Raw genomic sequence first — 25,704 nt, forward strand, 5'->3', positions numbered from 1 at the left:
TCATGGTGAACGCTGTCTCCTTTGCTTTTTAAACAGGGTTAAAGCCCTAACTATCCATGCACTGGTATTCAAATAATAACAAATACACTAATCACAGATAAGTAACAGGAGGTTTCTCCTGTGAGACTCTTAGTGAAGTCATTGGGCTGCTCAGATTCTTGCAGGATCGGGCCCTCATATCTCACAAGGGAGCCCTGTTTATCTTTGGTTTGCAATACACAGCATGAGAAGTCTTTTGTGCAGGCACAAATGCAGGACTGGGGGAAGCCAACCTGTGCCTCTCCTGCACTTATGCTATATTGGAGCTCCACGCTCAACACTCTCAGTTTCATGCCCCCTGCATCATCTGACACAGACCCTGTCTGTGATATGGGGATGGGCACAGCTTCACTGGTGGCTATAGGAGAAGCCGCCAGCAAGATGTTTTATTAGAATCCATGAGTCACAGAAAGGCACCTGCATTATATCTCATAGCCAAGTGTCTGACATGGCAAGGAGGGGGAAATCACCCAAATAAAAATGAAGGCTCAATCACACTTTTTTCCCTGAAATTACTTATGAAATTTGTGGTGTGTCAGAGAAAAAAACCACAAATTCTGGGTCACAAGCATGTTTCCAAAATATCAGCACCCAGACAGAAATGTTATCATCAAATTTTACACCCCAGACAGTAGGAGTTGAACATGAAAATTCAGTGTCAATCTTAACTGTACCAGGTGAGTGGTGCTAAAATGAAACGGAGCAGTAGGCCTGCATTGCTAGTCATCTTGTGAAACAGTAGTAGAATCCATGTTAAAAATGCATGCATTTCTATTCTAGCCACTAGCGCTTTGCCTTGGTGAGTTAATTAACTGATGCCTTCTGCTCTTCCAGCTCACGATCATTGTTGGCACTGGTGGCATGTCTGTTTTTTTAACTGGAATCCATGGTCAACTAGAGCAGTGGTTCTCAACCAGGGGCCCAGGGGCCCCTGGGGGGCCACGGGCAGGTTTCAGGGGGTCCGCCAAGCATAGCTGTTATTAGACTCGCTAGGGCCCAGGGCAGAAAGTCAAAGCCTCGCCATGCAGGATTGCAGCCCAGGGCCCCAGGCCCCATCACCCGGGGCTGAAGCCAAAGATTGAACAACTTAGCTTCGCAGTACCCCTTGTAGTGTGGGGCCCTGGACAATTGCCCTGCTTGTGCCCTTTAACGCTGGCTCTGGCTTTTATATGCAGAAAAACAGTTGTGGCCCAGCTGGGCCATGGAGTTTTTATAGCATGTTAGGGGGGCCTCAGAAAGAAAAAAGTTGACAACCCCAATCTATAGTTCAATGGCGAGCAGTGGCTTGAAAGATTACTCAGTGCAGCAGCATGCAGTGAAAGTACTAGATTTTTAAATTAAAATTAGAAAGAACATTTTTGTTTTAAATTGAATGAGACACACTGAGACAAAATTCCTATGAATTTTTAATTGTAAACCTCTGGGAAATCTGCGATCCCTGTAGATCCCAGACTATATGACTGTTGGTTATACGCCTCGCATGATGGCTTTATACTCTCTCTGATGTTCAACAAGTTTCAAAAACACTTCATACTTCTTGTCATAAAATCTGTATAAAAAAAATTAAACAAATTTAAAGTTCCAAGGTGGTTTAAATACCCCACAATAGGCATGTTTATTCTAGCCAGGGAAGCACCAGAAGTGGTTTTGACTCAGTTATAAATGACAATTTTATTGGCAGTAGAGCCCTGTGTTTTGCCAGAGCTGACTTTTTACCCAGACAAGTGATTTCAAGTTATAATTATACCTTTTGGTTACCCTAAACCTAGCTTTGATTTTCAGCCACCCTCTCCTATGGCAGAATTCTCTGCTGGTGTAAAAGAAGGCAAGTCCATTGACTTTAATGGCATATTGCCCATTTACACCCACCAACTGAGAGAACTTAGCCCCAAGGGCCTATTCCTTTTAAAATATGACTAATACCTCCCCGACATTTAGTCAAATCCTCCCTGCTCTTTGTGCTGTCTCATACTAAGAGATACTGGTAACTCCTTGTTCCCCAGCTGCCAATGAAGGTGAGAGAAAGCAAGATTTTCACCCTACAAGCCTGGAAAAAATGAAAGCAGTAGCTGCATCACATACAATAATTTATAATTTCCCTCTAGCTGAAAAATGTTTTGCTCTCTCTGACTGTTCTTAAAATTTTGATTTGTGCTGCATTTTACCACAAACCTTTTCAGTTTCCCCTCAGCAACAGAGGGACATACACTTATTTCACTTGCTCAGCTGTATGAAAAATCAAACTCTGGATAGTACATGGACCTGAGTATCTCCAAAGTGGGACAGTCTATTAATTTATTTGTAGATCTTCTAATAGGTCTGCAGGTGGTGCTCACACACTTCTACTGCACATTCATCACCTGCTCTACAGAAACTGCTGTCCAATTTAAGGCTACTGCTACCACAGTTCAGATTTAACCAGAACATAGTTTTAAGGGTTAGGCATTTTTACTCAATGGAATAGCTCAGAGCCTTCATGCTATGGTGATGGATGCCTTAGAAATACATAGCTGGAATGGAGCTATTCCAGTATAACATACACAGCACCATAATGCAGGTTCTTAACTAATTCAGCATCTCCAAAATGTGAGTGTCCTTGTTTTTCACTTCAAGACGGTTATAGTATATGGACATTATAATGCTAGTTTGTTAATCATGGGTAAAATTTTCAAGGAGCCTACATCAGTTCTGAAAAGGGGGCCTAGACTCCTGAATCATGTAGGCACTTTTGAAAATTTTACCCCACGCCTTTTTACGCTTCATTTGTGACAGTTCCCCGCTAACAACGTAAATAGGGACACAGATGTTATTGTACTCTAACAGGGCTAGAAGCAGACAGGCATTTACTTTGGTTGAAGTGATTGCTTTCACTCTCATAAATGGATACTTAAAAATCAAGATTACCTTTTATCCCTGTGGTTTGGTTGCACGATTTTCCCGATTTTTCCCATTCTCTCCATGGCCTCCTGTTAAAAGATAAATACAAGCTGGAAATGCCTCCTTTAATTTAAAATACTTTTTGACAAGAACAAAGTGTTTCAAAAAACCAATCGGAACATTATTAATGTATTTTGTTTCAGGTTAACAGACCAGATGTCTTAAAATATGTTCAATCCTATTATAAAGCAGTCATGCGAACAAAGTACAGTACTATAGACTCTTCAATGAGGCAAAAAATCGGTTCCTTTTTCTTACTAAGAGTCTGGGGAAGAGCGGACTATCTTTTATTATTTATGGTAACTGGAGGAAATATTACACACATCCCTGCGGAGCTGATTTCTCTAATAAAGTGGTATTTTAGAAGAGATCTCTTAATCCCTTTTCCGAAGTATCAATTTCCTGAAGCGAGGCAGGCCAAAGTGTGCTCCAGAAGCCAAATGTAACTCGTGAAGTTCTGCAATGTAGCTCGCGGCTGCCCGCATCTTGTCGTACTGAGCGGCAGCAGGCAGAGCTCTATCCTGATCTGGATGAGGTCAAAGCAAAGCCAGGTTTGGAGACTCCTGCGTTCCTGAAAAGGGATCCTTGTGGGCAGTCATGCTGCAGTCAATAGGACTCCCTGCAGGTGTCAGGGTATGTGTGGAAGGATCGCTTTGCAGGATTGAGGACTACTTTTGGGGGACTCACACAAGTAATCCCATTGGAGTTGGATGGAGGGAAACAAAAATGGCAGGGCTGTACTATTTCATAGCACAGCATTAGAGCTACAGCCTACAGACAGTTCAATGTCAAAGAGCCAAAGAATCATATAGATCTTATCAGAAATCTGCAGGCTTTTTAATTTCCCAAGCAGGAGCCTAAATCTCCTCTCTTATTAGTGCCTGTAGTACAGTGCTCAGAGGGCCAGGTGGCCTACTGGTTAGTGTACCCAGTTTCCAGTCTCTTGTTTCCCAGGCAGAAGGGGGGCAGAGACGTCTGGCCCCTACCCCAGGCCAAAGGCATCACAGTCTTTGTCCACCTTGGCACCTTGCTCTCAACCAGGTGTTGAAAGGGGACCTGGGCTGGGCCCTCCCGCTCCACCTGGTCCTGGCTCAGGGCCCTTTTGGGGAGATCAAAACTATTTAGGCTCATCTCTGAGCCTACATATGCATACACACAAAGCAAGGTCAGCTTAGGTAGATATTAAACTAACTGAATCCCTAGAGAACACCTCAGAGGTGCCATTTCTGAGGAGATAATGCATTCTCTTCACATGGACACATGAGGGCTCAGAAACCACCACACATCAGCCAGGCTATGATCCTATAGGGAAGGTTTGATGTCCTTTTTGGTTAAAAAAAAATAATCCCAGATTTTATGTAAAAAAGGGCTACTTTCTCCCCTTATTTTCTGTTCTATAATAGGGGATATTAACTCAACCATTGCTTGGGATTACATAGCCTATATTTTACAAACTCTTTCATCAATTTATTACAGAGGTTGTGTGGAATTTACAGTCTGTATTTTATATGAATAAACAGTAAGAAGATACTAAATAAAGAACATTCTCTCTCTTATCATTTAGAACACTTTCCCCCCTAAATTAGCCCCCTTTGCTGCACAGTACAAATACACCACCATGGAAAAATTTAAGGGATTATATATTTTGTATCAACCTTGTTTGTATTACTATACAGCTTTGCATGTCTATCTGATTTGCATCCACAGTTCAACTGCAGGTGAATACTGAACCTGGAAAAGGAGGCTGCACTTTTGAAAACTCAGCCCCCAAAAGAAAAGCACAAGCAATTAACTCAGTGGAGTGACACTAGTCCAGAATTTGCCCCATGACTGCTCTTCCAGCTATACTATGCCAAATGAGCACTAGGGAAATGGAAGCACAAGAGAGAAGGAATGAGCTGTACCGTTCATTATAGTTTTCTAGTCTGGTCTGTTTTCGGTCACAAATATTACACACACACACGTTCTCTGAGCTGCTATAGCCCTTGATCCCAGTCAGTATTTTAAAAAGAAATACGGGTTGCTACTCTGGACATGATCCAGGCTTTAGCAATAAATATTTATGTAGATGGGTTTTATTTTTAAGCTGTTATTCACCTAGTTATGGAGCTTTTCTGGTTTATTGGAGAGAACATCCACCCACCCATAGAAACCATAGCGAATTAACAGGGTTTTTTAAACTTTGTACTGAGCTGCATCACTGCCTGCCACCTTCCTTTACTGTGTGTTGTTTGTTTGGGCCTACACCCTGTATGACCACCCTCTCGTGTGACCCTCTTTTAAATGGGACTTGGCACTGGAGCCAGGATCATGCTTGCAGATCCCAACACAGGACATAGCTTTAGACTGTAAGCACTTTGCAGCAGGCATGGGTTTTCCCACGTCTGTAAAGCGCCCATGCACACTCTGAGGCAACATGGGCTCAGTCCAGCTCTCACTGAAATCAGGGGGAGTCTTTCCACCGACTTCCCTATGAGCTGGATTGGGCCCTGTGTTAGAAAGTAACTCATACTAATGTGCAAATCTCAGACAGACTGGGATAAACAACCTAAAGTTACAATCCTTCTCCAAAGTTTGAGGTCTCCCTTTTTCCTCAAGAGTTGAGTTTCCCTCTTCCCTTCCCATGACTTCCCCTATTTTTAAATATGCCAGTTTCAGCCTGAGGAACGCTGGAAGCTTTTCCAGGGGGGCTGGAACAATTTGTATAGTGGGGGTGCTGAGAGCCATTGAATCAAACTGTAAACCCTGTATATAATGGAAACCACTTCAAGCCAGGAGGTGCGGCAGTACCACCAGTTCCAGCACCTATGGGCATCTCTGCTGCTTTCTGAGCACAAGCAGCTTTAAATTGAGCGTGTGGCTGTATGATCCCTTTGGGCTTCGGTGGGGAGGGTACTGATTATAATGGGAGTCCGAGAGCAGGATGGAGTCCTTATTGAAGAAACCTGAAAACAGGTTCTGGCTGCAGTTTAGTTTTCTGAACTGATTCATCCACCCTGACAATACATTTCTTACATTTTGAAAAACACAAAAGAAGCTGGCACCCAAGCTGTCTTTTGAGTCTATCAGGCAAATACTTTTGTATTTTTAAATACATCAGAGTCACATTAATCAATATTTAGATCTGTTAGAGACTTATATATAGTGTGAACTGAGCACAGTCATCGTGACAACATAGCAAAGAGAGTTAAAAATGGGTAGTCAGAAATTTTCAAATAACAATTCACCCATTTTAGGGTGTTCAAAATATCCCAAGTGATTACTTACTATACTTTCTTTTTCTCTCTCTCTCTTTTTGTATTTCAATGTTTTTTTTTTGTTTAAAGTCAGCTTCGCCATTGTTAATTTGACCAAAAACTTTACTCCCAGAAGAGATGTTATTCAGCAATTTAAAAAAAAAAGAAAAAAAAAACGAAAAAACCACTGAAAATATGAATTTATAATGAAAACAGAAACAAAGGAAGATTAGAATTGCCCTACTGAATTAATTAAATGGTCAATCTAGTCCAGTATCCTGTCTCCAACACAGCCTTAAATATAGTAAATTCATAGTAGTGCTGTTCAGAAATAGTTTATTTGAGGTTTTCCATCCAAATCCATAATGTCAGTCACCAAGAATTGTGCGTTCTTAATTTGAATGATGATATAACTTCTTTGTTTGCCAGTCTAGACTGTACAATGAATACAGTGATTTAAACACAATGAATTCTCTCTTAAAACAAAATATTTTGTAAAATTGCTTTTTAATCATTTCTTTCTTTCCATAAAAGCTACACTATAAATAAACCATGAAAGTTCACATTTGATCATTATTTCTAAAGGCTGGGCAAGAGGCAAGTGAAGGGTTTTTGCAGAAAAAAATGGAGGCACTGTGGTGCATAAATAAAAGAATGCATTCATGATTACTAACCTTTTGTTATAGTGTCAAAGCTGAGACAGATACAAACCAGTAAACACCCTGCTTACCAATGAGAAATGTAGCAGAATGGGAATACCCACTTCTGTATGTGGATAGGAGATAAACAGGGCTAGTGAACACAATTCTCTAAACACCAGCAATGTTTCACAGGAGGACAAGGAACTACAATGTTGTGTTGAATAATACCAGTAATGCCCATTTGTATTCAGAGGTCTAAAGTGTATCTAGCAATACTATCTCTAGAGCAAACTCATTCTGTAGTGACTAATGATTGAGCTAAATTTCTTTTCTAAGCATGGTCTATGGGCAGAGTTATACATTTAGGACTACATACTGCCCTCAATACACAGCAGATCACCCCATAATGTCAATGTGAGGTTTGCTGGGTGCATGAAACCAGTCTTCTTCCAAATTATCCATCACTGAAGTATCTAAATGATAAACCATCTGTAGAAGTGATTTACACAAACAAGGGCATATATTATTCAAACTGCTTATTTTGAACCTGCACAAGGACTTGAAAACCTATAGATGGAACAGAATTGTCCATTGGTCCCATAACACCAATTTCCAGAGAAAACACTATTTTAATATTATAGATAAACATAAAGCAAATTCCAACCTCTGCCCATTTAAAAATGGAAGGAAAGCGAAAAAAATAATCTTTTCAAATCTAAGATGTAATAGGATGCAACTCAGCAAGGCTCTGTACACGTTGGGTAACAGTCTGAAAACACTAAGTGAGTGAAAAGCCTAAGTCTAAATTTTCAAAGCTGACTTAGGTTACATCTAGACTGTGATAAAAGACCTACTGGTTTGGACCAGCTGATTCAGGTCAGCGTGGGACTTTTGCTGGAGTGTAAACTACCCTTAGGCACTATGGGCTAGATCCACAGAGGAATTTAAACTGCCACTTTAGATGCCTAATCCAAAATTTAAAACGCTTGCTCAGCTTCTGCCTCACCTGGTAGGCACCTAAATTCCCATGGCGTCTAACTTTTCACTACATTTCTGCTACTGGGCATGCACAAAGCCACCTAAGTCCTGATGCTGCCAACCTACTCAAAATCTAAGCACCAGCAGGATCCACAAAGGTGGCTTTCCCCTGCCTCTCTTGCCTGCTGGACCAGATCTGGTAGGTGTTCTCAGGGTTGACCTAAGAGTATACCTATCAGATCAGACTCCACATAAAGCAACAGTGGTGGGTCGGCCCCCTTACACTCTATAGTCCAGTGTTTAGAGCACTCAGCCAGGATGTGGGGATACATCAGAGCAGGGACTGGAACATGGGTCTCCCAGGGGAGTGCTCTAATTGTTGAGCCGGGAAGTCATAAGAACACAGCCATAATGGGTCTCCAACAGTGGCCTGTACCAGAGCTTCAGGGAGAGTGTACAGGACAGAGCAGTTTGAGGTACCCACCCCTGTCTTCTGGCAATTGGAGGTTTAGGGTCACCTCGAGAATGGGGTTGCATCTGTGACTATGTCGGCATCCGTGACTATGTCGGCTAACAGTCATTGATGGACCTATCCTCCATGAACTTATCTAGCTCTTTTTTAAACTCAGTTATAATTTTGGCCTTCACAACATGCCACAGCAATGAGTTCCACAGGTTGCCTGTGCATTGTGTGAATAAATATTTCCTGTTGTTTGTAATAAACCTGCACCATAGTCTCCGCACAAACTCCCTGCAGAAGCATTTATTGAGGGGAAAGAGTAATTTTGTAATGCTGATGGTTAGGAACTACTTTAAAATTGTCGTTGTAAGAATTCTAAGCAACCTGCTTTTATTTAGGGATCAGTTTGTTTGACAGATTAGTGATCCAGACTGTATATTATCTGTGCTTATAGGACTCAAATAAACTTTTTATGTAACACTTCCTTATCCGAGCATTGCTTTCTGGTGGCATATGACTACATGAAGAAAGTATGTGATGTACTGTCCACTATATTAACGCTAGTCTCCTTTTTTCTCAAAGTTGTTTGGGTTATAGGGGCAGATCTTCCAGAGTATATAAAGCCTAAAGTCCATAACTCAGTTCCCTGTGGCATTTGGATTGTAGCAAGCCAAGTTTCAAATCATGTTATGTATAAATATTAGAGCTACACGAAAATTTCCAACTTAAGACCAAAGTGTGAAATTTGGCTTTTTATTGATTTAGTGGAAAGCTGGAAAGTTTCACACAGTCCCCTTGTTCTGTTGTGTGTTTGTAACTCTAAGACCTCAGGAATCTTTGGTGGTGAACATATGTGCTTGCAAGTAAGAGTCAGAAGAGGCAATGGGTAAGTAGGAGAATAGATCTAAAGGATGGGTAGTTAAGTGGTTAAGGAACTAGCCTTCAGAGACTTTTCATGTCCCTGCTCTGCCACAGATTTCCTGTGTGAACTTGGGCAAGTCACTTAGCTTCTTTGTGCTTTGGTTCCCCAACCCCCAATGTGGACAATAGCACTTCCTTACCTCAGAGGGATGTAGGGAGGAGAAATGCATTGAAGACTGTGAGACAAGGTGAGTGAGGTAATATCTCTTATTGGACCAACTTCTGTTGGTGAGAAAGACAAGCTTTCGAGCTGTGCCTCGCTCTTCTTCAGGTCTGGGAAAGGTATTCAGGGTGTCATAGCTAAATAAGAGGTCGAACAGATACTTTGGTACAAGTAGTTAGCATATATTCTAAGGGACCATTCAAAGTGAAGTCCGGGACCGACACGGCTACAACAACGCTGCATACATCAATTAAAGATTGTGAGGCACTGTGGTCATGGGGGCCATATAGTAGGTTAGACAGAGGAGTAAAAGATTTTCTCAGCTGTTAGGAAAGAAGGAAACATGAGCCAAAAAGTATTATACCATTAAAAAAAAACAACCAAGTTTGCTTGGGAAGGGTGATATTAGGAGTTAAGTGGGGCCTGGTTCAGAGACCTCATATGGGCCTTCCATACCAAGGAAGGATGGTTTTGTGCTTAAGACACTGGACTGGGATACATGAGAACTGCCATGGACTCCTTGTGTGACCTTCGGTATGTAATTTAATCTTTCTCTGCCTTAATTGCCCATCTGTAAAATAGACAGCCAGGGCATAGAACCTTTTCTTTCCCCCAACCCTTGTTTGTCTTGTCTAGTGCAGTGGCTCTCAACCTTTCCAGACTACTGTACCTCTTTCAGGAGTCTGATTTGTCTTGCATACCCCCAAGTTTTACCTCACTTAAAACTACTTGCTTACAAATCAGACATCAAAGTACAAAAGTGTTGCAACATGCTCTTACTGAAAAATTGCTTACTTTCTCATTTTTACCTTTTAATTATAAAATAAATCAACTGGAATATAAACAGTGTACTTAAATTTCCATGTGTAGTATACAGAGCAGTATAAGCAAGCCATTGTCTGTATAAAATTTTAGTTTGTACTGACTTCATTGGTGCTTTTTATGTAGCCTGTTGTAAAACTAGGCAAATATCTAGATCAGTTGATGTACCCCTTGGAAGACTTCTGTTTACCCCCAGGGGTATGTGTACCCTTGACTGAGAACCACTAGTCTAGGGTATGTCTACACTGCAATTAAAAACCTGCGGTTGGCCCTTGCCAGCTGACTTGGGCTAAGGGGCTTTAGTTGTGGTGCAGATATTCGGAGCCCAAGCTCTAGTAACCTGCAGGGTGGGAGGGTCTCAGAGCTCAGGCTGCAACCCAAGATGGAATGTCTACACTGCAACTAAATGGCCCCATATCCATAGATGCCAACTCCATGGGTGCTCCAGGGCTGGAGCACCCATGGGGAACAAATGGTGGGTGCTGAGCACCCACCGATAGCCCCCTTATAAACTTCCTCCCACCCACCCCGGTAGCTCCTGCTCACCAGCAGGCCCACGGATCAGCACCTCCCTGCACCTCCCGCCCACGGCAATCAGCTGTTTTGTGGCATGCAGGAGGCTGGGAGGGAGGAAGGAGGACATGGCGCGCTCAGGGAAGGGGGCAGAACTGGGTAGGAAGAGGTGGGTGGGCGTGAAGCAGGGGCGGGAAGAGGTGGGGCTGGGGCCTTGGGGGAAGGAGTGGAATGGGGGTGGGGTCTGGGGCAGAGCTGGGGGTTGAGCACCCCTCAGCATATTGGAAAGTTGGCGCCTGGCCCGTATCTTGAGCAACCACAAGCCCGAGTCAGCTGGCATGGGCCAGCCGTGGATTTTTAATTGCAGTGTAGACATACACTTAGCCTGTAAACTCTTCAGAGCAGGGACTGTCTCTCCCTATATGTTTGTACCAGGCCTGGCCCAATGAGGCCTCGAGCTTAGCTGGAGCCTCAAAGTGTTACAATAATACAAATAAATATTACACTATACGTGGGTAAATTTCACCTTAAACATGAAGAGGCAAGAACAGATGTACAAATGGTACTGGGTAGCAGCAAAGGCAAACGCAGAAATGGCCACAATACTAACCAACTCCTCTTCCTAAGCACTTCTCTACCCCCGATTCAATGACTAGCATCAATGAGACCTACCCACCATTGCGCAGTCTCCCAAGGAACCTGCTCTTTCCCCAGATGGGGCGAGCAGATGGACAAAGCCAGAAGAGGAGCGGCACTGGCAGTGCAGCTGTTGCCGAGGGTAACTGATTTTGTGCAGGCTCTGATGTTAATCACTTATTCAGGAGGTCAAATTTAGAATGGGATTGAGGGTCGACTCTCATTGTCACATCATCTGTCAGCTGGGAAATATGTTAGGGTCTAAGTACTGGCCGCACTGTTACTAATTTTAGGTTGTTTTGTTGTTGATTCGACTCCGTGCATTTCTGTGACCCCGAGTTGCCTGTGACTAACAAATCATTAAGCAGCTGGCTTTGTGGGAGCTTTATAGCTGGCACCTCACCGTGCCCACAGCAGGTCAGAGGCCAGTTTGACCATTTGGGGTGGTTTCAGTTTACACAGGCAGTGGGAGCAGCCCAACAGTTAAGCTCTTGTTTCAGTTTCAAGGATTGTTGGCATTGGGTGCAGTGACTCAGTTGTCTACGAGCAGTGCATCAGCAATCCTTACCCCTACACTGGGGTTCAGCAGTCCTTGCCCTGGCATGAGTGTGTATAGCTATCCATATACACACGCGTATGGAGTAATTGTGTCACCCACCACTGAAATGTAGCTGCTTCTGGGGTGGAACAAAGCAGCTATGTAACAGCACACAGCAGTACTACCAGAATATTTTAGGAGAGAGAGTGAAGAATACTGTATTTAATTGAAACTGCAGAGGAATATATGCTAACATGTCCCAGACTTGAATGTCTTGTGTTGTTTGGCAATATGGTCGAATAGCAAGGACACCAGCCTTGAAGTCAAGCAACCAAGTGCTAGTCCAGGCTCTGCCACTAACCAGTTGTGTGACCTTGGTCAAGTCACTTCATCTCTGGGCTTCTCTCACCCAAGAAATGTAGGCCCTCTGGAGCAGGTGTTTGGGATTGAGACCTCTGGATTCTAAACTAACATTTTGTGTATATATATGAGGAATGGAGCTAAGGAGAGAGCAGCAGGCATCTTCTGGGGAAGATAGAATATGGGGTGGGAGAAAGAGATTAAGAAATTGGCACCTCCTCACTTGGCTATGGATTTGATACAGTATTTTGCCACTGCAGGGAAGGTGCAGGATGCAGGTTTATTCAATTGATTTCTTGTTACGTTCATGCTGCACATACAGCTTTCCTCACCTTTAGTTCAAACTTTTATTTGCCATCTGGCAACTGTAGTTTTTAATTTTATTTTTGCATCTGTATGTGCTTTATGAGCAGGACAGGGTTTGATCAATTCATTCCATATGTTCGTTTACTCTTATAACATTTTTTGGCTTTAGCCAATCTATAGACATGACTCCCTTAACCCCGTCCCCACACAGTGTCTTCCAACCATGGTCCTGGGGTATCCAGTTTGGATTTTGTCATGAGAACAATTTCTGAAGCCACTTTGCTTCACCATTATTGCATTAAGAAAACTGTCACATTCTCAATAGTTCCTAGTTCTCTGTATAAATGCAGCCAATTATTCATTCACATCTTTCCAACACCAGCTCAGTGGACTTGACTTTACCTCCTCCCATTTCAAGTACATTCTTCACTTTACTCCAGCAGCTACAGGGAGGTTAATGTGTGAAATCCCAGTTGTAAGTTTTGATTTGTTTTTTTTTCTTTTCTAGTTACAGTTGCTTGAGAAATGCCAGAAAGCACATGAGAGTGTCAAGGAACAAGATCACCTTCTATACAGACTGGGTTGTATTAAGGGAATTAAGCTGGATAGTTGCTCATATAAAAATAGAGGCTTTTAAAATGTCTTCTGTTATTATAAATAAGGATAAGAGTGAGATGTCAAAACTGAGAGAGTAGGCCTGCATGAAAGTATCAACAGATCTCTGTGTGGCAATCCTACCAACATCTTTGTAAATGAAAAAAGTTAAAGCTCACTTAACATCAACTTTAGCTAGCATAGCTTCATCAGGTGAAGTAGGCTGATTTTTGAGGGTGCTAGAGGTAGAACCCCAAAGAGTTATAGTCTGGAAAATCAGTTAGTAGGGAATTTAGAACTGGGATGCAGGACTATCTTATCCTTGTGAAGCGCAGCAGAAGGAAGTCAACCATCCAAGTCTGTAGCTCACTCAATTTCCTTGTTGATGTTATAATCATGATAAAGACAGTTCTTTGGGGATAGAAGGAGTACTCCCCCAATTCTGTAAACACTGAATTTTGGTTCCCAGATGGAACCTATTCTCAAAATGAGGAACATACATAAGTAAGATATTTTAGAAACTTTTTGACTGCTGAATGACTGATGAAGCTTCAACTGGCAGATGGAAGGGTGATACTGCTGCCAAATGCACTCTGATGGAGGCAACAGAGAATCCTGTCCTTTTAAAGGTAAGTACAGAGACCAGAACATTGTGATTCATGTTGACCAAGGTGACAAATAAGAAGTCAGAGAGCACACTGACCTCTTCCACACAGAGTAACACTGCCTCTTTGACACCATGCAAAACTGCTACAGCATGTCCTTCAGAGAAAGGCTGCCTTATGCCTCGTGACCAAATGAGCCAGTAAATGGAACTCTTGTGTCTGTTCACAAACTAGGGTCAAATAGATTTTGATTTTTGACAAGTTTATTCATTATTTGTAATTATCCAAATATCTAATACAACTATATTCAGCATACACCTGTTTCACAGACTATCTTGCTTTGACTGTTAATGTTATTAGTTAGATTGCATTGGTGCCCAAAATGTGCTAGGTTCTTTCCAAACACAGAAAAAAAAGAGCATACCATCTAACCTTACATTTAAGCTCATGTGTAGCCCCACTAACATAAGCACAAACTTAAATGCTTTGCTAATTTCGGGACTCATCCCGCAAGTGCAAGGGAGAGACTGTCTTCTCCAGCCCATCTCATTTGAGTGTCCTTACACCCCTCCCTGCTGGCATGCCACTCCCTCCCTTGACATAAATAGGTAGCTCACTCAGTAAGTAAACAAATAACTGAAGACTAGATTGGGACTTAATGATCCGCCTGCAGTACGGGGCAGAATACTAATGTGCTGCCTCCGGGAGGGAGACTGTGACTTGCAGTTGCAATCTCCCTTCTGGTCACCCTGCTGCTACAGGGAAGGAGTATACACTACACTAGGTCTGTATCTGGCACCGTGTGTGCTCTGCGATGCACTAGCACAGCTGTGTTGCTGGAGGGTTAGGTTGAAGCAAAGGCTGGGTGTGTGCACCACCCACTTGCCCAGGAAGGGACCATAGTGGCTTTGTGGAGCCTGTTCTCCCTCTTGTGTTGCTATGTAAAGTGGGCAGATGGAGCAGAGGTGTCAGGGGCATCCCCTTACGTCCCTGCACCAACTAAGTCACAATTTGTTAGTTTCTTGTAGACTTACTGGAAGATATGGGTCTTCAGGAGGGAGGATATTGTCATAGCCAAGTGGACCACCTCAGGAAGGAGATTCCACTGCAGTGGGGGAGTCTGGGAAAAAAGCACATAATGCTTAAGGGAGATGCAGCCACATAGCACCTCAAAGCTGGTGGTGCAAAGGGGAGCAAGTATGACACAGTCAGAGAGTTATGTAGAGCCTCTTCTGACCTCCTTCTCAGGCTTTTCTATTAAGGAAGCAAGTTCTCCTCAATGGGATACACCCTTATTCCTACTGTTAATTCTCTTGCCACCTCCTTCCTCTCACTGACAAGGGCTCCTCGGAATCTGGAAGGCTGCAGGTTTGTGATGTGCCTTTGCGCTGTGGCAAGGCTGTTGTCTCTCTGTTTCTGCATGTCACTGATCTGCTTCCCTTTCATCTTTGCTCGCCCTGATTGTCTATTGGACAAGTTCCCCCTTGCTTACAGGGCAGCCCGCAGTGCTGACCCGTTTATGTTATTTACATGGGGAAAGGCTCGGCTTGTATTCAGAAATGCAGCACGAGGAGCTTTACAGGTGCTGCTGGGTAAGGAGAATACATCATGCACATTCCAAAGATTCGCAAAAAGAAAAGGAGTACTTGTGGCACCTTAGAGACTAACAAATTTATTAGAGCATAAGCTTTCGTGAGCTACAGCTCACTTCATCGGATGCATGAAGTGAGCTGTAGCTCACGAAAGCTTATGCTCTAATAAATTTGTTAGTCTCTAAGGTGCCACAAGTACTCCTTTTCTTTTTGCGAATACAGACTAACACGGCTGCTACTCTGATTCCAAAGATTGTAGAACTGAATCCAGCCATTCTGAAATGAGAATCAAATTTAAGGAAACTCCTTATGGTCTACTGCTCTTTCAAGATGTAAACGTGTCCAGTTCTGCTCCCCTGACTATTATAAACGCTGGCTTGTATCTCTTAGAGAGAGCCTGCCAATGGGAAATATAGCTCTCTCTGTTATTAAAACCTCTGTGTAGCTTACAGTGTCTTTTTGTATTTCAAGTCTTTCATGCTGCAGAAAAAGAATGTGGCAAGTCAACTTTTTGGATCATATTTGGAAGAAGCTAGCCATCCTTCTCAACAAATGTCAAAACCTCCCATGCCATTTACCTTAGCTGTCAATCAGGCTTGACATTTTTTTATATATGAAACAAAACTGACGACTATTAATCTCCACCTTTCCTAGAGCCACAAAAGAGTCTTTGATTTCAGTAATATTACATAACCTGTCTTGCTAGCAAACTTAAACGTGCCACATGGTTTTGCCCGTTGGAATTGTAAAAGGTATGAGGCATCTCCTTCCTAATGAGACCTTTAAGGGTATGTCTATATTGCAATAAAACAGCTGACAGCAGTGTGGGCCTGGGTCAGCTGACTCAGACTCACGGGGCTCGGGTTGCAAGGCTATAAAACTGCAGTGTAGATATTTGGGCTCAGGCTGAAGTGTGGCTGTGGGACTCTCCCCCTGCTTGTAGGGTCTCAGACCCAGGCTCCAGCCCGAGCCCAAATGTTTACACTGAAATTTTATAACCCCCCCAGCTTGAGCACTGTGAGTCTGAGTCAGTCTAGCCGGGCCAGCCGTGGGTGTAGATATGCCCTGAGAGCGCATTAGTTTTAATTTGGTAAAGAGAGAAAGAGCAGATTTTGTAACGGACTGTGTCCAAAACAATACACAGTTCTGTCTGAAAACATACACATCAGAATTAAAAGTGCAGTTAGCGTGTAAGTGAGTCATCAAGTGGTTGCAGGATTTGGCTGGCTTGCGGCTGAGATCTAATATAGCACCATCCTGGCTCAGGGGTTATCTTTAAAGTTTAAATCCTGCAGAAGGAAGATCAGTAGGCAGGACCCTTAGATTCGGGCTGGGTTTGTATTTTTTGAAGTTGTTCCCTTAATGGTGGGCAGAGGTGAACCATTTCCTATCTCTCCCCAACCCCCAGATCTGTCCATAGAGGTAATTTCCTTCACTGAAAACCCAGGCTACTCTCCTTTCCTCTTTTTATAGGGTCCTTTACTGTTCCCAGCCACTTCCTGTTTTGCTAAGAGCACATAATTAGCCTGGTCTCCAGGCTGGCAGCTAGAGTATTAATTATGGGGTGAATGAAGCCTATTCCATTCTTTCAATCTAGTGAGGCATTTTAACCCTGTTCTGTCAAATCACATGTCGGGTATATAAAGCTCTTCATAGAGCAGTTCTAGTGAACTAAGAATGGGACTAGGTGACATCAACTCCTGAATTCTAATCCTGCCTGTGCCAGTTACACCCTTTGTGGCCCTGGATAAATCATTTCAGCTGTCTGTGCCTCAGTTTCCCCTTGTGTAAAATGGGAATTAAAACACTCACCTCACTTTGGTATTAAGGGGATTACTTCCTTATAAGGAGATTTGATGCTCAGTGAGAGTCAGCACAAATACAGCATCAGGCATAAAGCACAAAGCTAGACCGACTGAGAAAAAAAACAGATCCTGCCTTAAACTTCAACTGATTCTAAGAGGGGAATTACACTGCAGCTGAGTATGTTGTTCCTGGTCTGTGGATAAACAGTGTAATTCAGGCCCCAATCCTGCAAAGACTTGCACATGTACTTAACCTTATATCTTAATGGACCATTGAAACCAAAAGAACTGCTCATGGGAGTAAAGATAAACGTATGTGTAGATGATAGCAGAATCATAGTTCTCCTCTGTATGGAATTCACCTTTAGAAATGATTGAAAATGAACATCATCATCTTGCTGAGATATAAGCAGAGATTGGTGTAAAAATCCATATTGCTTACAGCAGTCCAAAGCGAGTGTTACTCAAAATGAGTCTAACAGATGCAGAAGGTATGTCAATGCTTAGCACTTCAAGTATTAACATATTTACAGTTTTCAATCTTCTCCTTAATGCTTATTTGTCATTTCAGGATTAATACTTCTTTTATAAGACTAGTCAATTGAACAAATACTGCACTGGCTCTAAATCCCAGATTTGTTTCGATTTCCCATTAGCAGCTATTTTGTGCTGTGGAAATTGTTTAATGCAGTGAATCTAAAAAAATAGCTAGTTTTAATTCAAAAGTATTTCTGAGGCTGTGCCAAGGTTGGAATGGAGGAGGGAAATTTACACAGCCTTCTTTGAGGAAAGCTTTCCTCCTTGATAATTTTTCCAAAAATATGTTCCTCTTACTCTAACTTTGTTCTTTTTTCTTTGGTCTTATTTTGGATAGTTTTATATAAAAATTTGGTTAGATTAATAATTATTGCAACTAAGCTGTTCAATCTTTTTCCTTGTATGTCAAAAACATGGTAGAACCGCCCCCTCATTCCCCTCCAGACACACACACACACCCCACAACTGGAACTACCGGGGGCATGTGAACGTGAAAATTGTCAGTCATTTCATTTTACAGGAGTAGAAGGAATGCAGGCCCTTCTACCGTCTAGTAATTTAATTTAAACACAAATACAACCCAGCCATGCAAGAGGAAGGATACAGTGAGAAGAAGGCATTCTGGTCATCCAGCTGTATGTTTTATGGTTCTTTCATCTAGTTGATGGGATGTCATAAAACAGCTTCAGATATGAGTCCAAAAGGCTCAGTGCTTCTAGGTATAACTGCTGCGGCAGCGCTGGTTGTTCTGACTGTGCCAAATACTGGACCCATTGTAGTCAGTGGGAGGTTCTGGTCTGATTTTCAGAGGTCACTTCTCAATGATGTCCAATGGAGTTCTGAGTGCTCAGCACTTTGGAAAAACTAGGCCTCTTATTTTAGTGCCTAAATGTGGCTTTAGGTGCCTAATCTTAGGTACCCAAGTTTGAAAATCTTGGCTTAGGCATGGCCTTTGGATTTCTGGGGAATGGCTAGTGCAGCCATCAGCTGGACACTCTGCTTTAAAGCTAAGGTTTGATGTCTCTATACTCTCCCCTAATCAATAGGGACACTGCATACTGTGCAAATATCTCACTATTACACTGTAGTCCATTTCACTGTAAATACATTTTGAAGTGTTTAAATATGTTGTAAATATATACATTAAAATATGCACAAACATCTGACTCATGCTTGCACTGTTGACGTATGTGAGCCATCTTTCAGAGCTGCTTATAATGGAATCAAAATCAGCATGCACAGTAGATTGTATACAGTTTTAAAATTTGCTTGTTTTCACATGTTGGAAAACTGAGACTGTTGATTTTCCAAATATGCGTAACCAGACTGCCTGTGAGTTCAGCTTATTGCCCCTGACTTCACCAGACAAATGTAATAAATAATACCGTGCAATTACATAGCTCCTTTCATTTAATTGCCTTTAATTATTAGATCTGTTTTACAAATGAGTTGGGTGAGGAATAGAGCAGTTGAATGACTTACTCAAAGCCACAAAGAGAGTCAGTAGTAGAGCCGGGAACAGATCCCAAGAGCTCTAATGCCCCAAGTCCCGCAGGTAGCATATAGCTTCTCAATGGCCAAATCCTGCCCTGTTTTTCTGGAGTAAATTCAGAATAACCTCATGGCTTGCAGTGGATTTATGCTGGATGTATAGAAGTGCCTTGCCTACACTTATGAGAGTGAGTAGTGTACAAGCACTAAACATGTAGCTACACGCCACAGTGAAAGGCAAGCTGTGTCCACACTTGTCACTACAGTGTGTGGCTTCATGTGGCAGTGAAAGGCTCCAGTAGTGGAGAAAGCAGAGAGCTGCTGGAGCCTTTCCCATTGCCTCCCTGTTGCCAAAACTTTTCTCTGGTGCTAGGTATGTAGAGAGCCAAATAGGGTATATACTTTAGGGGTTCAGGCAGGTAGGGCACTCTACTCTGCTTGCCTAAAACAAGCCTGCCTGTTTACACTGATATTTATATGTCTGTACTCAGCATACTGCCATAAGTGTACACATACTTTACAACAATTGGTCAAGTATGTATGCACTATCTCCTATTACTATTCTGCTAGTCAGAGGAACACAGGCAAATATACCCCTATATATCCTATTCCAGTGAAAGCTACCAATCCTTTGAACCACTACACTACAGTAGAGATTTTGTTTTTTTGTTCCTTAAAGCCAAAGTGCAAATCTGATCTCAGGGACATCCATGCAGTCTGACTGAACAGAGGGCCTTTTCCATTCCAGGTGTTCATTTTTGTTTATATTTGATGAGAAGTTACAATGAGAATGGACACATTTATAAGCAAAATAAAACTTTGCTTTCTTACTGCTAAGGCCTCAGTAGAAATCAACTACACAGTTACAAAATATATGCAATTGTCTCTCCCATACCTGAAGTCCTATTGCACTGTACTTACGTAATCCCATTACAAAAATAAGTATATTCCCTAACAACTTTTTCTGCTTGTTGAAGCTATAATCAAAATGATAGCAAATATCACAGGTTTAGAAGAAACTGAAAAAATACTGTTATGAATTTGGATAGGGAAAAACTAGGCAGAAATGTTCAAATGCAGCCACATAAAATGTGCAGGTGAAATATTCACTTTAGAATTAACCACAAGGGGAGGACTAGAGTCATGCTGCATAATTAAGGGGAGATTGCTTTTAGCAGTGAGCTCCAAGACCCAATCACTCTCTAACAGCAGCATGGCTTAGTGGAGAGGGCACCAGCTTAGGATTCATGAGCTTAGGGTTCTATTCTCACCCATAGCCTGGTGGGTGGCCTTTGACAAATAACTGTACCACTCTATACCTCGGTTTCTCCATCTGAAAAATGGGGATCATAAGGTTGACCTCCATTGTAAAGCACACCAAAATCTACCAAAGAAAAGTGCTACCTAAGAGCTATGTATTATTATTAATGGAGCTGAATGCTGGACCTTTTGCTCTGTACGCTTTCAAATGGGATAACTTTTCTGACTGTAGGCAGTCGCACTTTTGCTTCTCCAATTTTTATAGCCCGTGGCCACAAGTAGTTAATTGGATTTGCAATTTATGCTTTTGGGTTTCTCCAAATAGATTTTCCACATGCATGTACCCAGTTAGACCTTTAGGTGCCTGGTGAAAATCTGACAACTTTGAGGAGGGTGGACAGTATGGAAAGGAAAATATAAATAGGCAGAAATTGTCTTACCTGTCAACAGCCATACAGGTCTGGATTGTGTCAGCCCCTAACTTCAGCACAGTGGAGTAAGGCCCTTCACTCTTACTCAGACCTGCTGCAGTTACAACTCCAGCTGCATGGGGGATATAGAGGCTGCTAGCCTGATATTCCCCTCTGCAAGTAGGGTGGATAGGGAGGGATGGAGAAGACCAGGGAGTGGAAGGAGCCCCAGCCACACCCACACTTACTGACCAAAGTAGCTGGCCAAGTGCTGCTACCTGGAACAGGAGAAGTAACTTCCTCCTCCCTTACAGTAAGTGGGTAGAAATTGTAACTCCTTCTCTGCTCTGGAAAAATGCAGCTCTGTGCTGCCCCATACACACAGCACTGCGTAAAGTTACAATTTAGCCCATGAGGAGCAGTTCTATCAACAAACATTAAACTTCTCTCCTTCTCCTGCTTCCTCACTCCATTTGGTTTTATGTTCTCCTTTTTCATGCTGCCTCAGCTGCTCAGAGGAATAATGGGTGCATAAAGTAGAGGTCTCTCACAGACCGTTCTCTCTGCTACTCATGGAGCTACTTGATGGCATGGCTGCGACTGAGTCACACACAAGCAGAATCCTTTCCATCATCATAAAAACAACAAATAAATAATAGCTACAGCCTGTAAACACAACTCTCAAATTAAAGGGAGGTTGTGAGTGGTACATTGTATAATCCACTCAAATTAACATTAACCAAGTTAAAGAGTATCAGATGTTCTTCTGGCCTTAGAAGTTCTGAGACATAAACTGTGCATGCAGGAGAAAGAGAAGTCAAATGACTCATAACAGAGTTTGTTTTAACGTAAATTACTTTTCCTGGCTCCTTGCTTTAGCAGACTGCCCTTTTTGGAGCTCTCACAGCCACCCCAGGCAGTTGGTCTTGCTAGCCAATGTCCTACATTTTGCTTACAAAATGTTGGCCTCTACAAGCTTGCATTCATTAGATTAAGGACAGCCAGATTATTTTAGCATTGTGATCAACGCAAACATAAATTGCTTCTCTTCCCTGTAATGAATCCAGCGTCCAGGCGCCCTGACTGTACCCAGGTAGCAGCACTGCAGTGTGAATGCTTCATAATAACAATGTCACATCTAAAAAGAAGTCTATATGAGCATTGACCAAAGTGCTACAGCCCAGGGACTAGACCTGGCCTGTTAACATGGGGCCTGTACAATGAAGGGGCCACAAACTGAACCTTCACCTCCCTCTATGTTGAGCTAGAGTACCTGGGGAAGGACAAGAGATAGGGAAAGAACAGATACTGTTTCGGGTTGTGGTTCGAGATCTTCCAGGACCCAGACAGCAAGAAACACCAATGATCTTGATTCAACCATGAAGACTCACGGATTCCAACAAAGTCCAAAGCCTGCTAAAGAACTGCAGCACTGCACCCACGGAGCAAGGAGTCGAGGACCTGGTGAATCATTATAATTGTACATCAGCCTCTTCCTTCCCATCATGCACACAGATCTCCATAGTTTTCTGACACCCTGTGATGCATGAATAGAGAGGAGTGGAAACACAAGTGCGAATTGTGGAAAAAAGAGGCTGATACGGACTGGATGAAATGTAATGAATTCCCCCAAGCCTATGCAGAAAGTGTATTACAGGCCAAGAGACCATTCCTGTTAGCCTCCATTGAGGCTGTCAAATTCTACCCAATTTGCTAACCAGGGTAGTAAACAGCTTCATCAAGCCTGAAAGCCTAAACAGGCATCAGAACAGAGCACCAAACACTGAGAAGAACTATCATCCTATTTTGCATATTCAGGATGCCTTCTCGAACAGCATGGATCTACTCTACCTGCACCCACCAACCAACAACCCACCTGCATTCCCAGAGTTGAGTACGTTCACTCACCAAGAAGCTCTAAAGGAGTTCTGACCCAAGACATGTGACTCTAACCCATGCCCTATCTGGCTGGTTAAAGAGAGTCATAAGCAACTGGTGCCACTCCTGCATGAAACAGCCAAAGCCTCATTTAGAGAGGGAATCTTCTTCTACTACTTCAACACATAAGGGTCTCACCAGCCATGAAGAAACTCATGCTAAATACATCAGTTTTAGCCAAACTACCGCAAAGTAGCAAACCTTTTAATCCTCAGCAAGCTCACAGAATAGATAGCCAAAAGTCAACTATAAACTCATCTAACTGAAGCGAACATTCAAGACCTGACAATTTGGATTCAGGCCAGGACACAGAACTGAAACAGCTTTAATGGCACTGATCTATGATTTCATCCTGTTAATGCAAGGAGGGCAGACATCCATTTACATTCTTCTGGACCTCTCTGCAGCATTCAACACTGTTGATCATAAGATACTGTTGTCTCACCTAAGAAAGATGGCAAGGCTCCATGGTAATGTGCTAAGATGTTTTGAGTCTTTTCTGAATACCTGCACCTAATAAGTAATGATGGGAAACTGCACCTGCACCACAAAATCTCTCACTTAGGGCATCCCACAGGGATCAATTCTCTCTCCAGTCCTTTTCAACATCGACATGCAGCCGCTAGGTGAACTGATCAGAAGACATGGACTCAAGTGCCAGCACTATGCAGATGATATGCAGCTCTACCTATCCTTCACCACATATTACCACACCACTGTCACCAACATGGTCCAATGCTTAGACAAGGTCAGCTCAAGAACAACTGGCTGAAGCTGAAATTGAACTTGAGCAAGACTGAGGAGATGCTGATGGGCAAAGAAAAGCATTTTGAAGCTTTGCAGCTGCATGGCAGCCTCCTTTGGCTGGAGGCGCACACCCACAAGTGGCCAAGTCGCCGCACAGTTTAGGAGTACTCTTGGGTTCCGCACTGACACTAAGTGCTCATGTAGCAGCATCTACAAGGAATCCTTTCTGTCATCTTCAGTTGTTTAGGAGACTTTATCCCACCCTGATGGTTGATGACCTGGACTCAGTTAATCTCACCTCTGTCACTTCTCAGCAATGTGATATACATGGGCATAAAGCCTTCAGTACTTAGGAAACGCCAACTAATACAAAATGCTGCAGCTGGTCACCTCAGGAGCATAGGCATGAGCACATCAGACCTGCCCTCCATTCTGCATACTGGTTTCCAATAGAATATCAAATCAAGTTCAGCGTCTCAGTCCTTATTTTCAAGGTGCTCCATGGCCCGGATACCTAGAGGAATGCCTAAAGCTCCAGGATGAAGACCTTGGTGGACAACTCTGTTCCTCTGGCACAATGAAACTTTCTGCAATAAGGGTAAAGCTTGTGCAGGAGACAGAACTTTGTCAGGAGCTGTTCTCTATGGAATGAATTCCTCCAGGAACTAAGAACCATCACAAACCTCACCTCTTTGACCTTGCCTTATCTAACAATAGGGTTGCCAACCATCCAGGATTGTCCGGGAATCTCCAGGAATTAAAGATTAACCTTTAATTAAAGATTATGTCATGCGATGAAACCTCCAGAAATACATCCAACCAAAATTGGCAACCCTATCTAACAAATACATAGCGTCATAAAAACACCACCACCAACAAAAAGCAAAGCAAGATACTTCCCAGCACACAATTCTCCCTCTGCTGAGAAGATGATAGAACAGATGTTAGTCACATTGGTTAATGCACTACTGGGAAGCATTCAGGTATTGATGATGATGAGTGCAGTATGATCTATATAGATCAGACCTGGAAAAGAATAAAATGGAGCGAGAAAAAAGAGGAACAAGAAAGAGAGGAGGAGCCCAGGAAGGGAAGAAAAGAGGAGGAGAAGGATCAAAGGGAGGGAGACAGAAAGGATAAATGAGACAGAAGAAAGGTGAGAGGAGGGTGATGGACTTAATGACAGAAGAAAATTAAAAAGCAAAAGTATATTAGAGAAATAGCCAGATGACACAGAGAAGGTATTAGTGTCTGGAGTGGCATTTCATGAAAAAGAAAAAGGGGACATTCTGGACAGCCTCTGTCATCCCTTTCTTCTTCTATCTCATGCCTCTTGTATGCTCTTTCCACCTCTTCTCTCTGTCTCTCTTCAGAGGGAAATAGGATCTGACCCCCCGCCCCAGGAAGCAAATCTAAAAAGCCAAAATTCTGACAACATTTTGCCTCTTGTGGGAGAAGTTTTGGCTGCTCCAAAACCTCTGCCTCCAAGGACACACAGACAATAAAAGGAAGCAGAGAACATGAAAGCTAACTGAGGAGAGCTAGCTTAGCCTCCTCTTGTTCAGTGCAGTACAAGAAATACCCCCTAGGTGGGACTATTGCAAAATTAAACAGACTGTGTTACTGCCATTACCAGCACATAATGAGTAATGGGCTGCTTCTACATACAAAGCTTTTATACAAAATATTAAAAAAGTGAGAATGGCTCATCCCCCAAAGACCCCATTTATTAAAAGAGCTTCAAAGAACTTAGCATCTTTAAGGCAATTATTCATCTCTTTCACCTAAGCTATGAACCAGCTCCCAAACCAGAGGCGAACACACAACTAATTTATCAGCTGTAAGATGTTCAAACACAGCTTCCCTCCAGTCCAAAGATACAGGGTTCAATGTCTAATCCATGCAAAATTAATAGAGATAACAAGGTATTTCATGCCAACATAAAGGAAGTAACTTGTCAGGGAAAACAAGTCCTGGAAGGTTAAATAAGAGCAAAGTGAGTGAAATGAGTTGGCTGGACACAACAGCCACATGTTATAAATATCCTAGGTGCTTAGATATGCACTGGGGAGGGGGTAAAGAGGTGGCTTGGACAGGACAGAGGAAATGGGCATCATCCCCCAACCCCACACACATCCCAGTCCGACAGAAATCCCCCAGAGGAGACAATATGGG

The 25,704-nt window shown here is 42.7% G+C and overlaps 1 protein-coding gene across 7 annotated transcripts in view; it reads right to left on the reverse strand.

Annotated features, from left to right (window-relative positions):
* Positions 1–1,432: 1,432 nt before the first annotated feature.
* FGGY (FGGY carbohydrate kinase domain containing) overlaps positions 1,433–25,704 on the reverse strand; it is a 414,960-nt gene continuing 390,688 nt past the window's right edge. For 5 of the 7 annotated variants that reach the window (XM_043490943.1, XM_043490942.1, XM_043490946.1 and 2 more), the window contains 2 exons: positions 2,944–3,005; positions 1,433–1,588 (listed from right to left, as the gene is read on the reverse strand). In XM_043490943.1, coding sequence (XP_043346878.1) covers positions 1,557–1,588; positions 2,944–3,005 — 94 coding nt within the window. In that variant the 3' untranslated portion in view covers positions 1,433–1,556. The other 2 variants (XR_006273791.1, XM_043490945.1) reach the window with 2 other exon arrangements.

This window comes from Dermochelys coriacea, chromosome 8 (genome assembly GCF_009764565.3).
Source record: "Dermochelys coriacea isolate rDerCor1 chromosome 8, rDerCor1.pri.v4, whole genome shotgun sequence".
Lineage (NCBI taxonomy): Eukaryota > Metazoa > Chordata > Testudines > Dermochelyidae > Dermochelys > Dermochelys coriacea.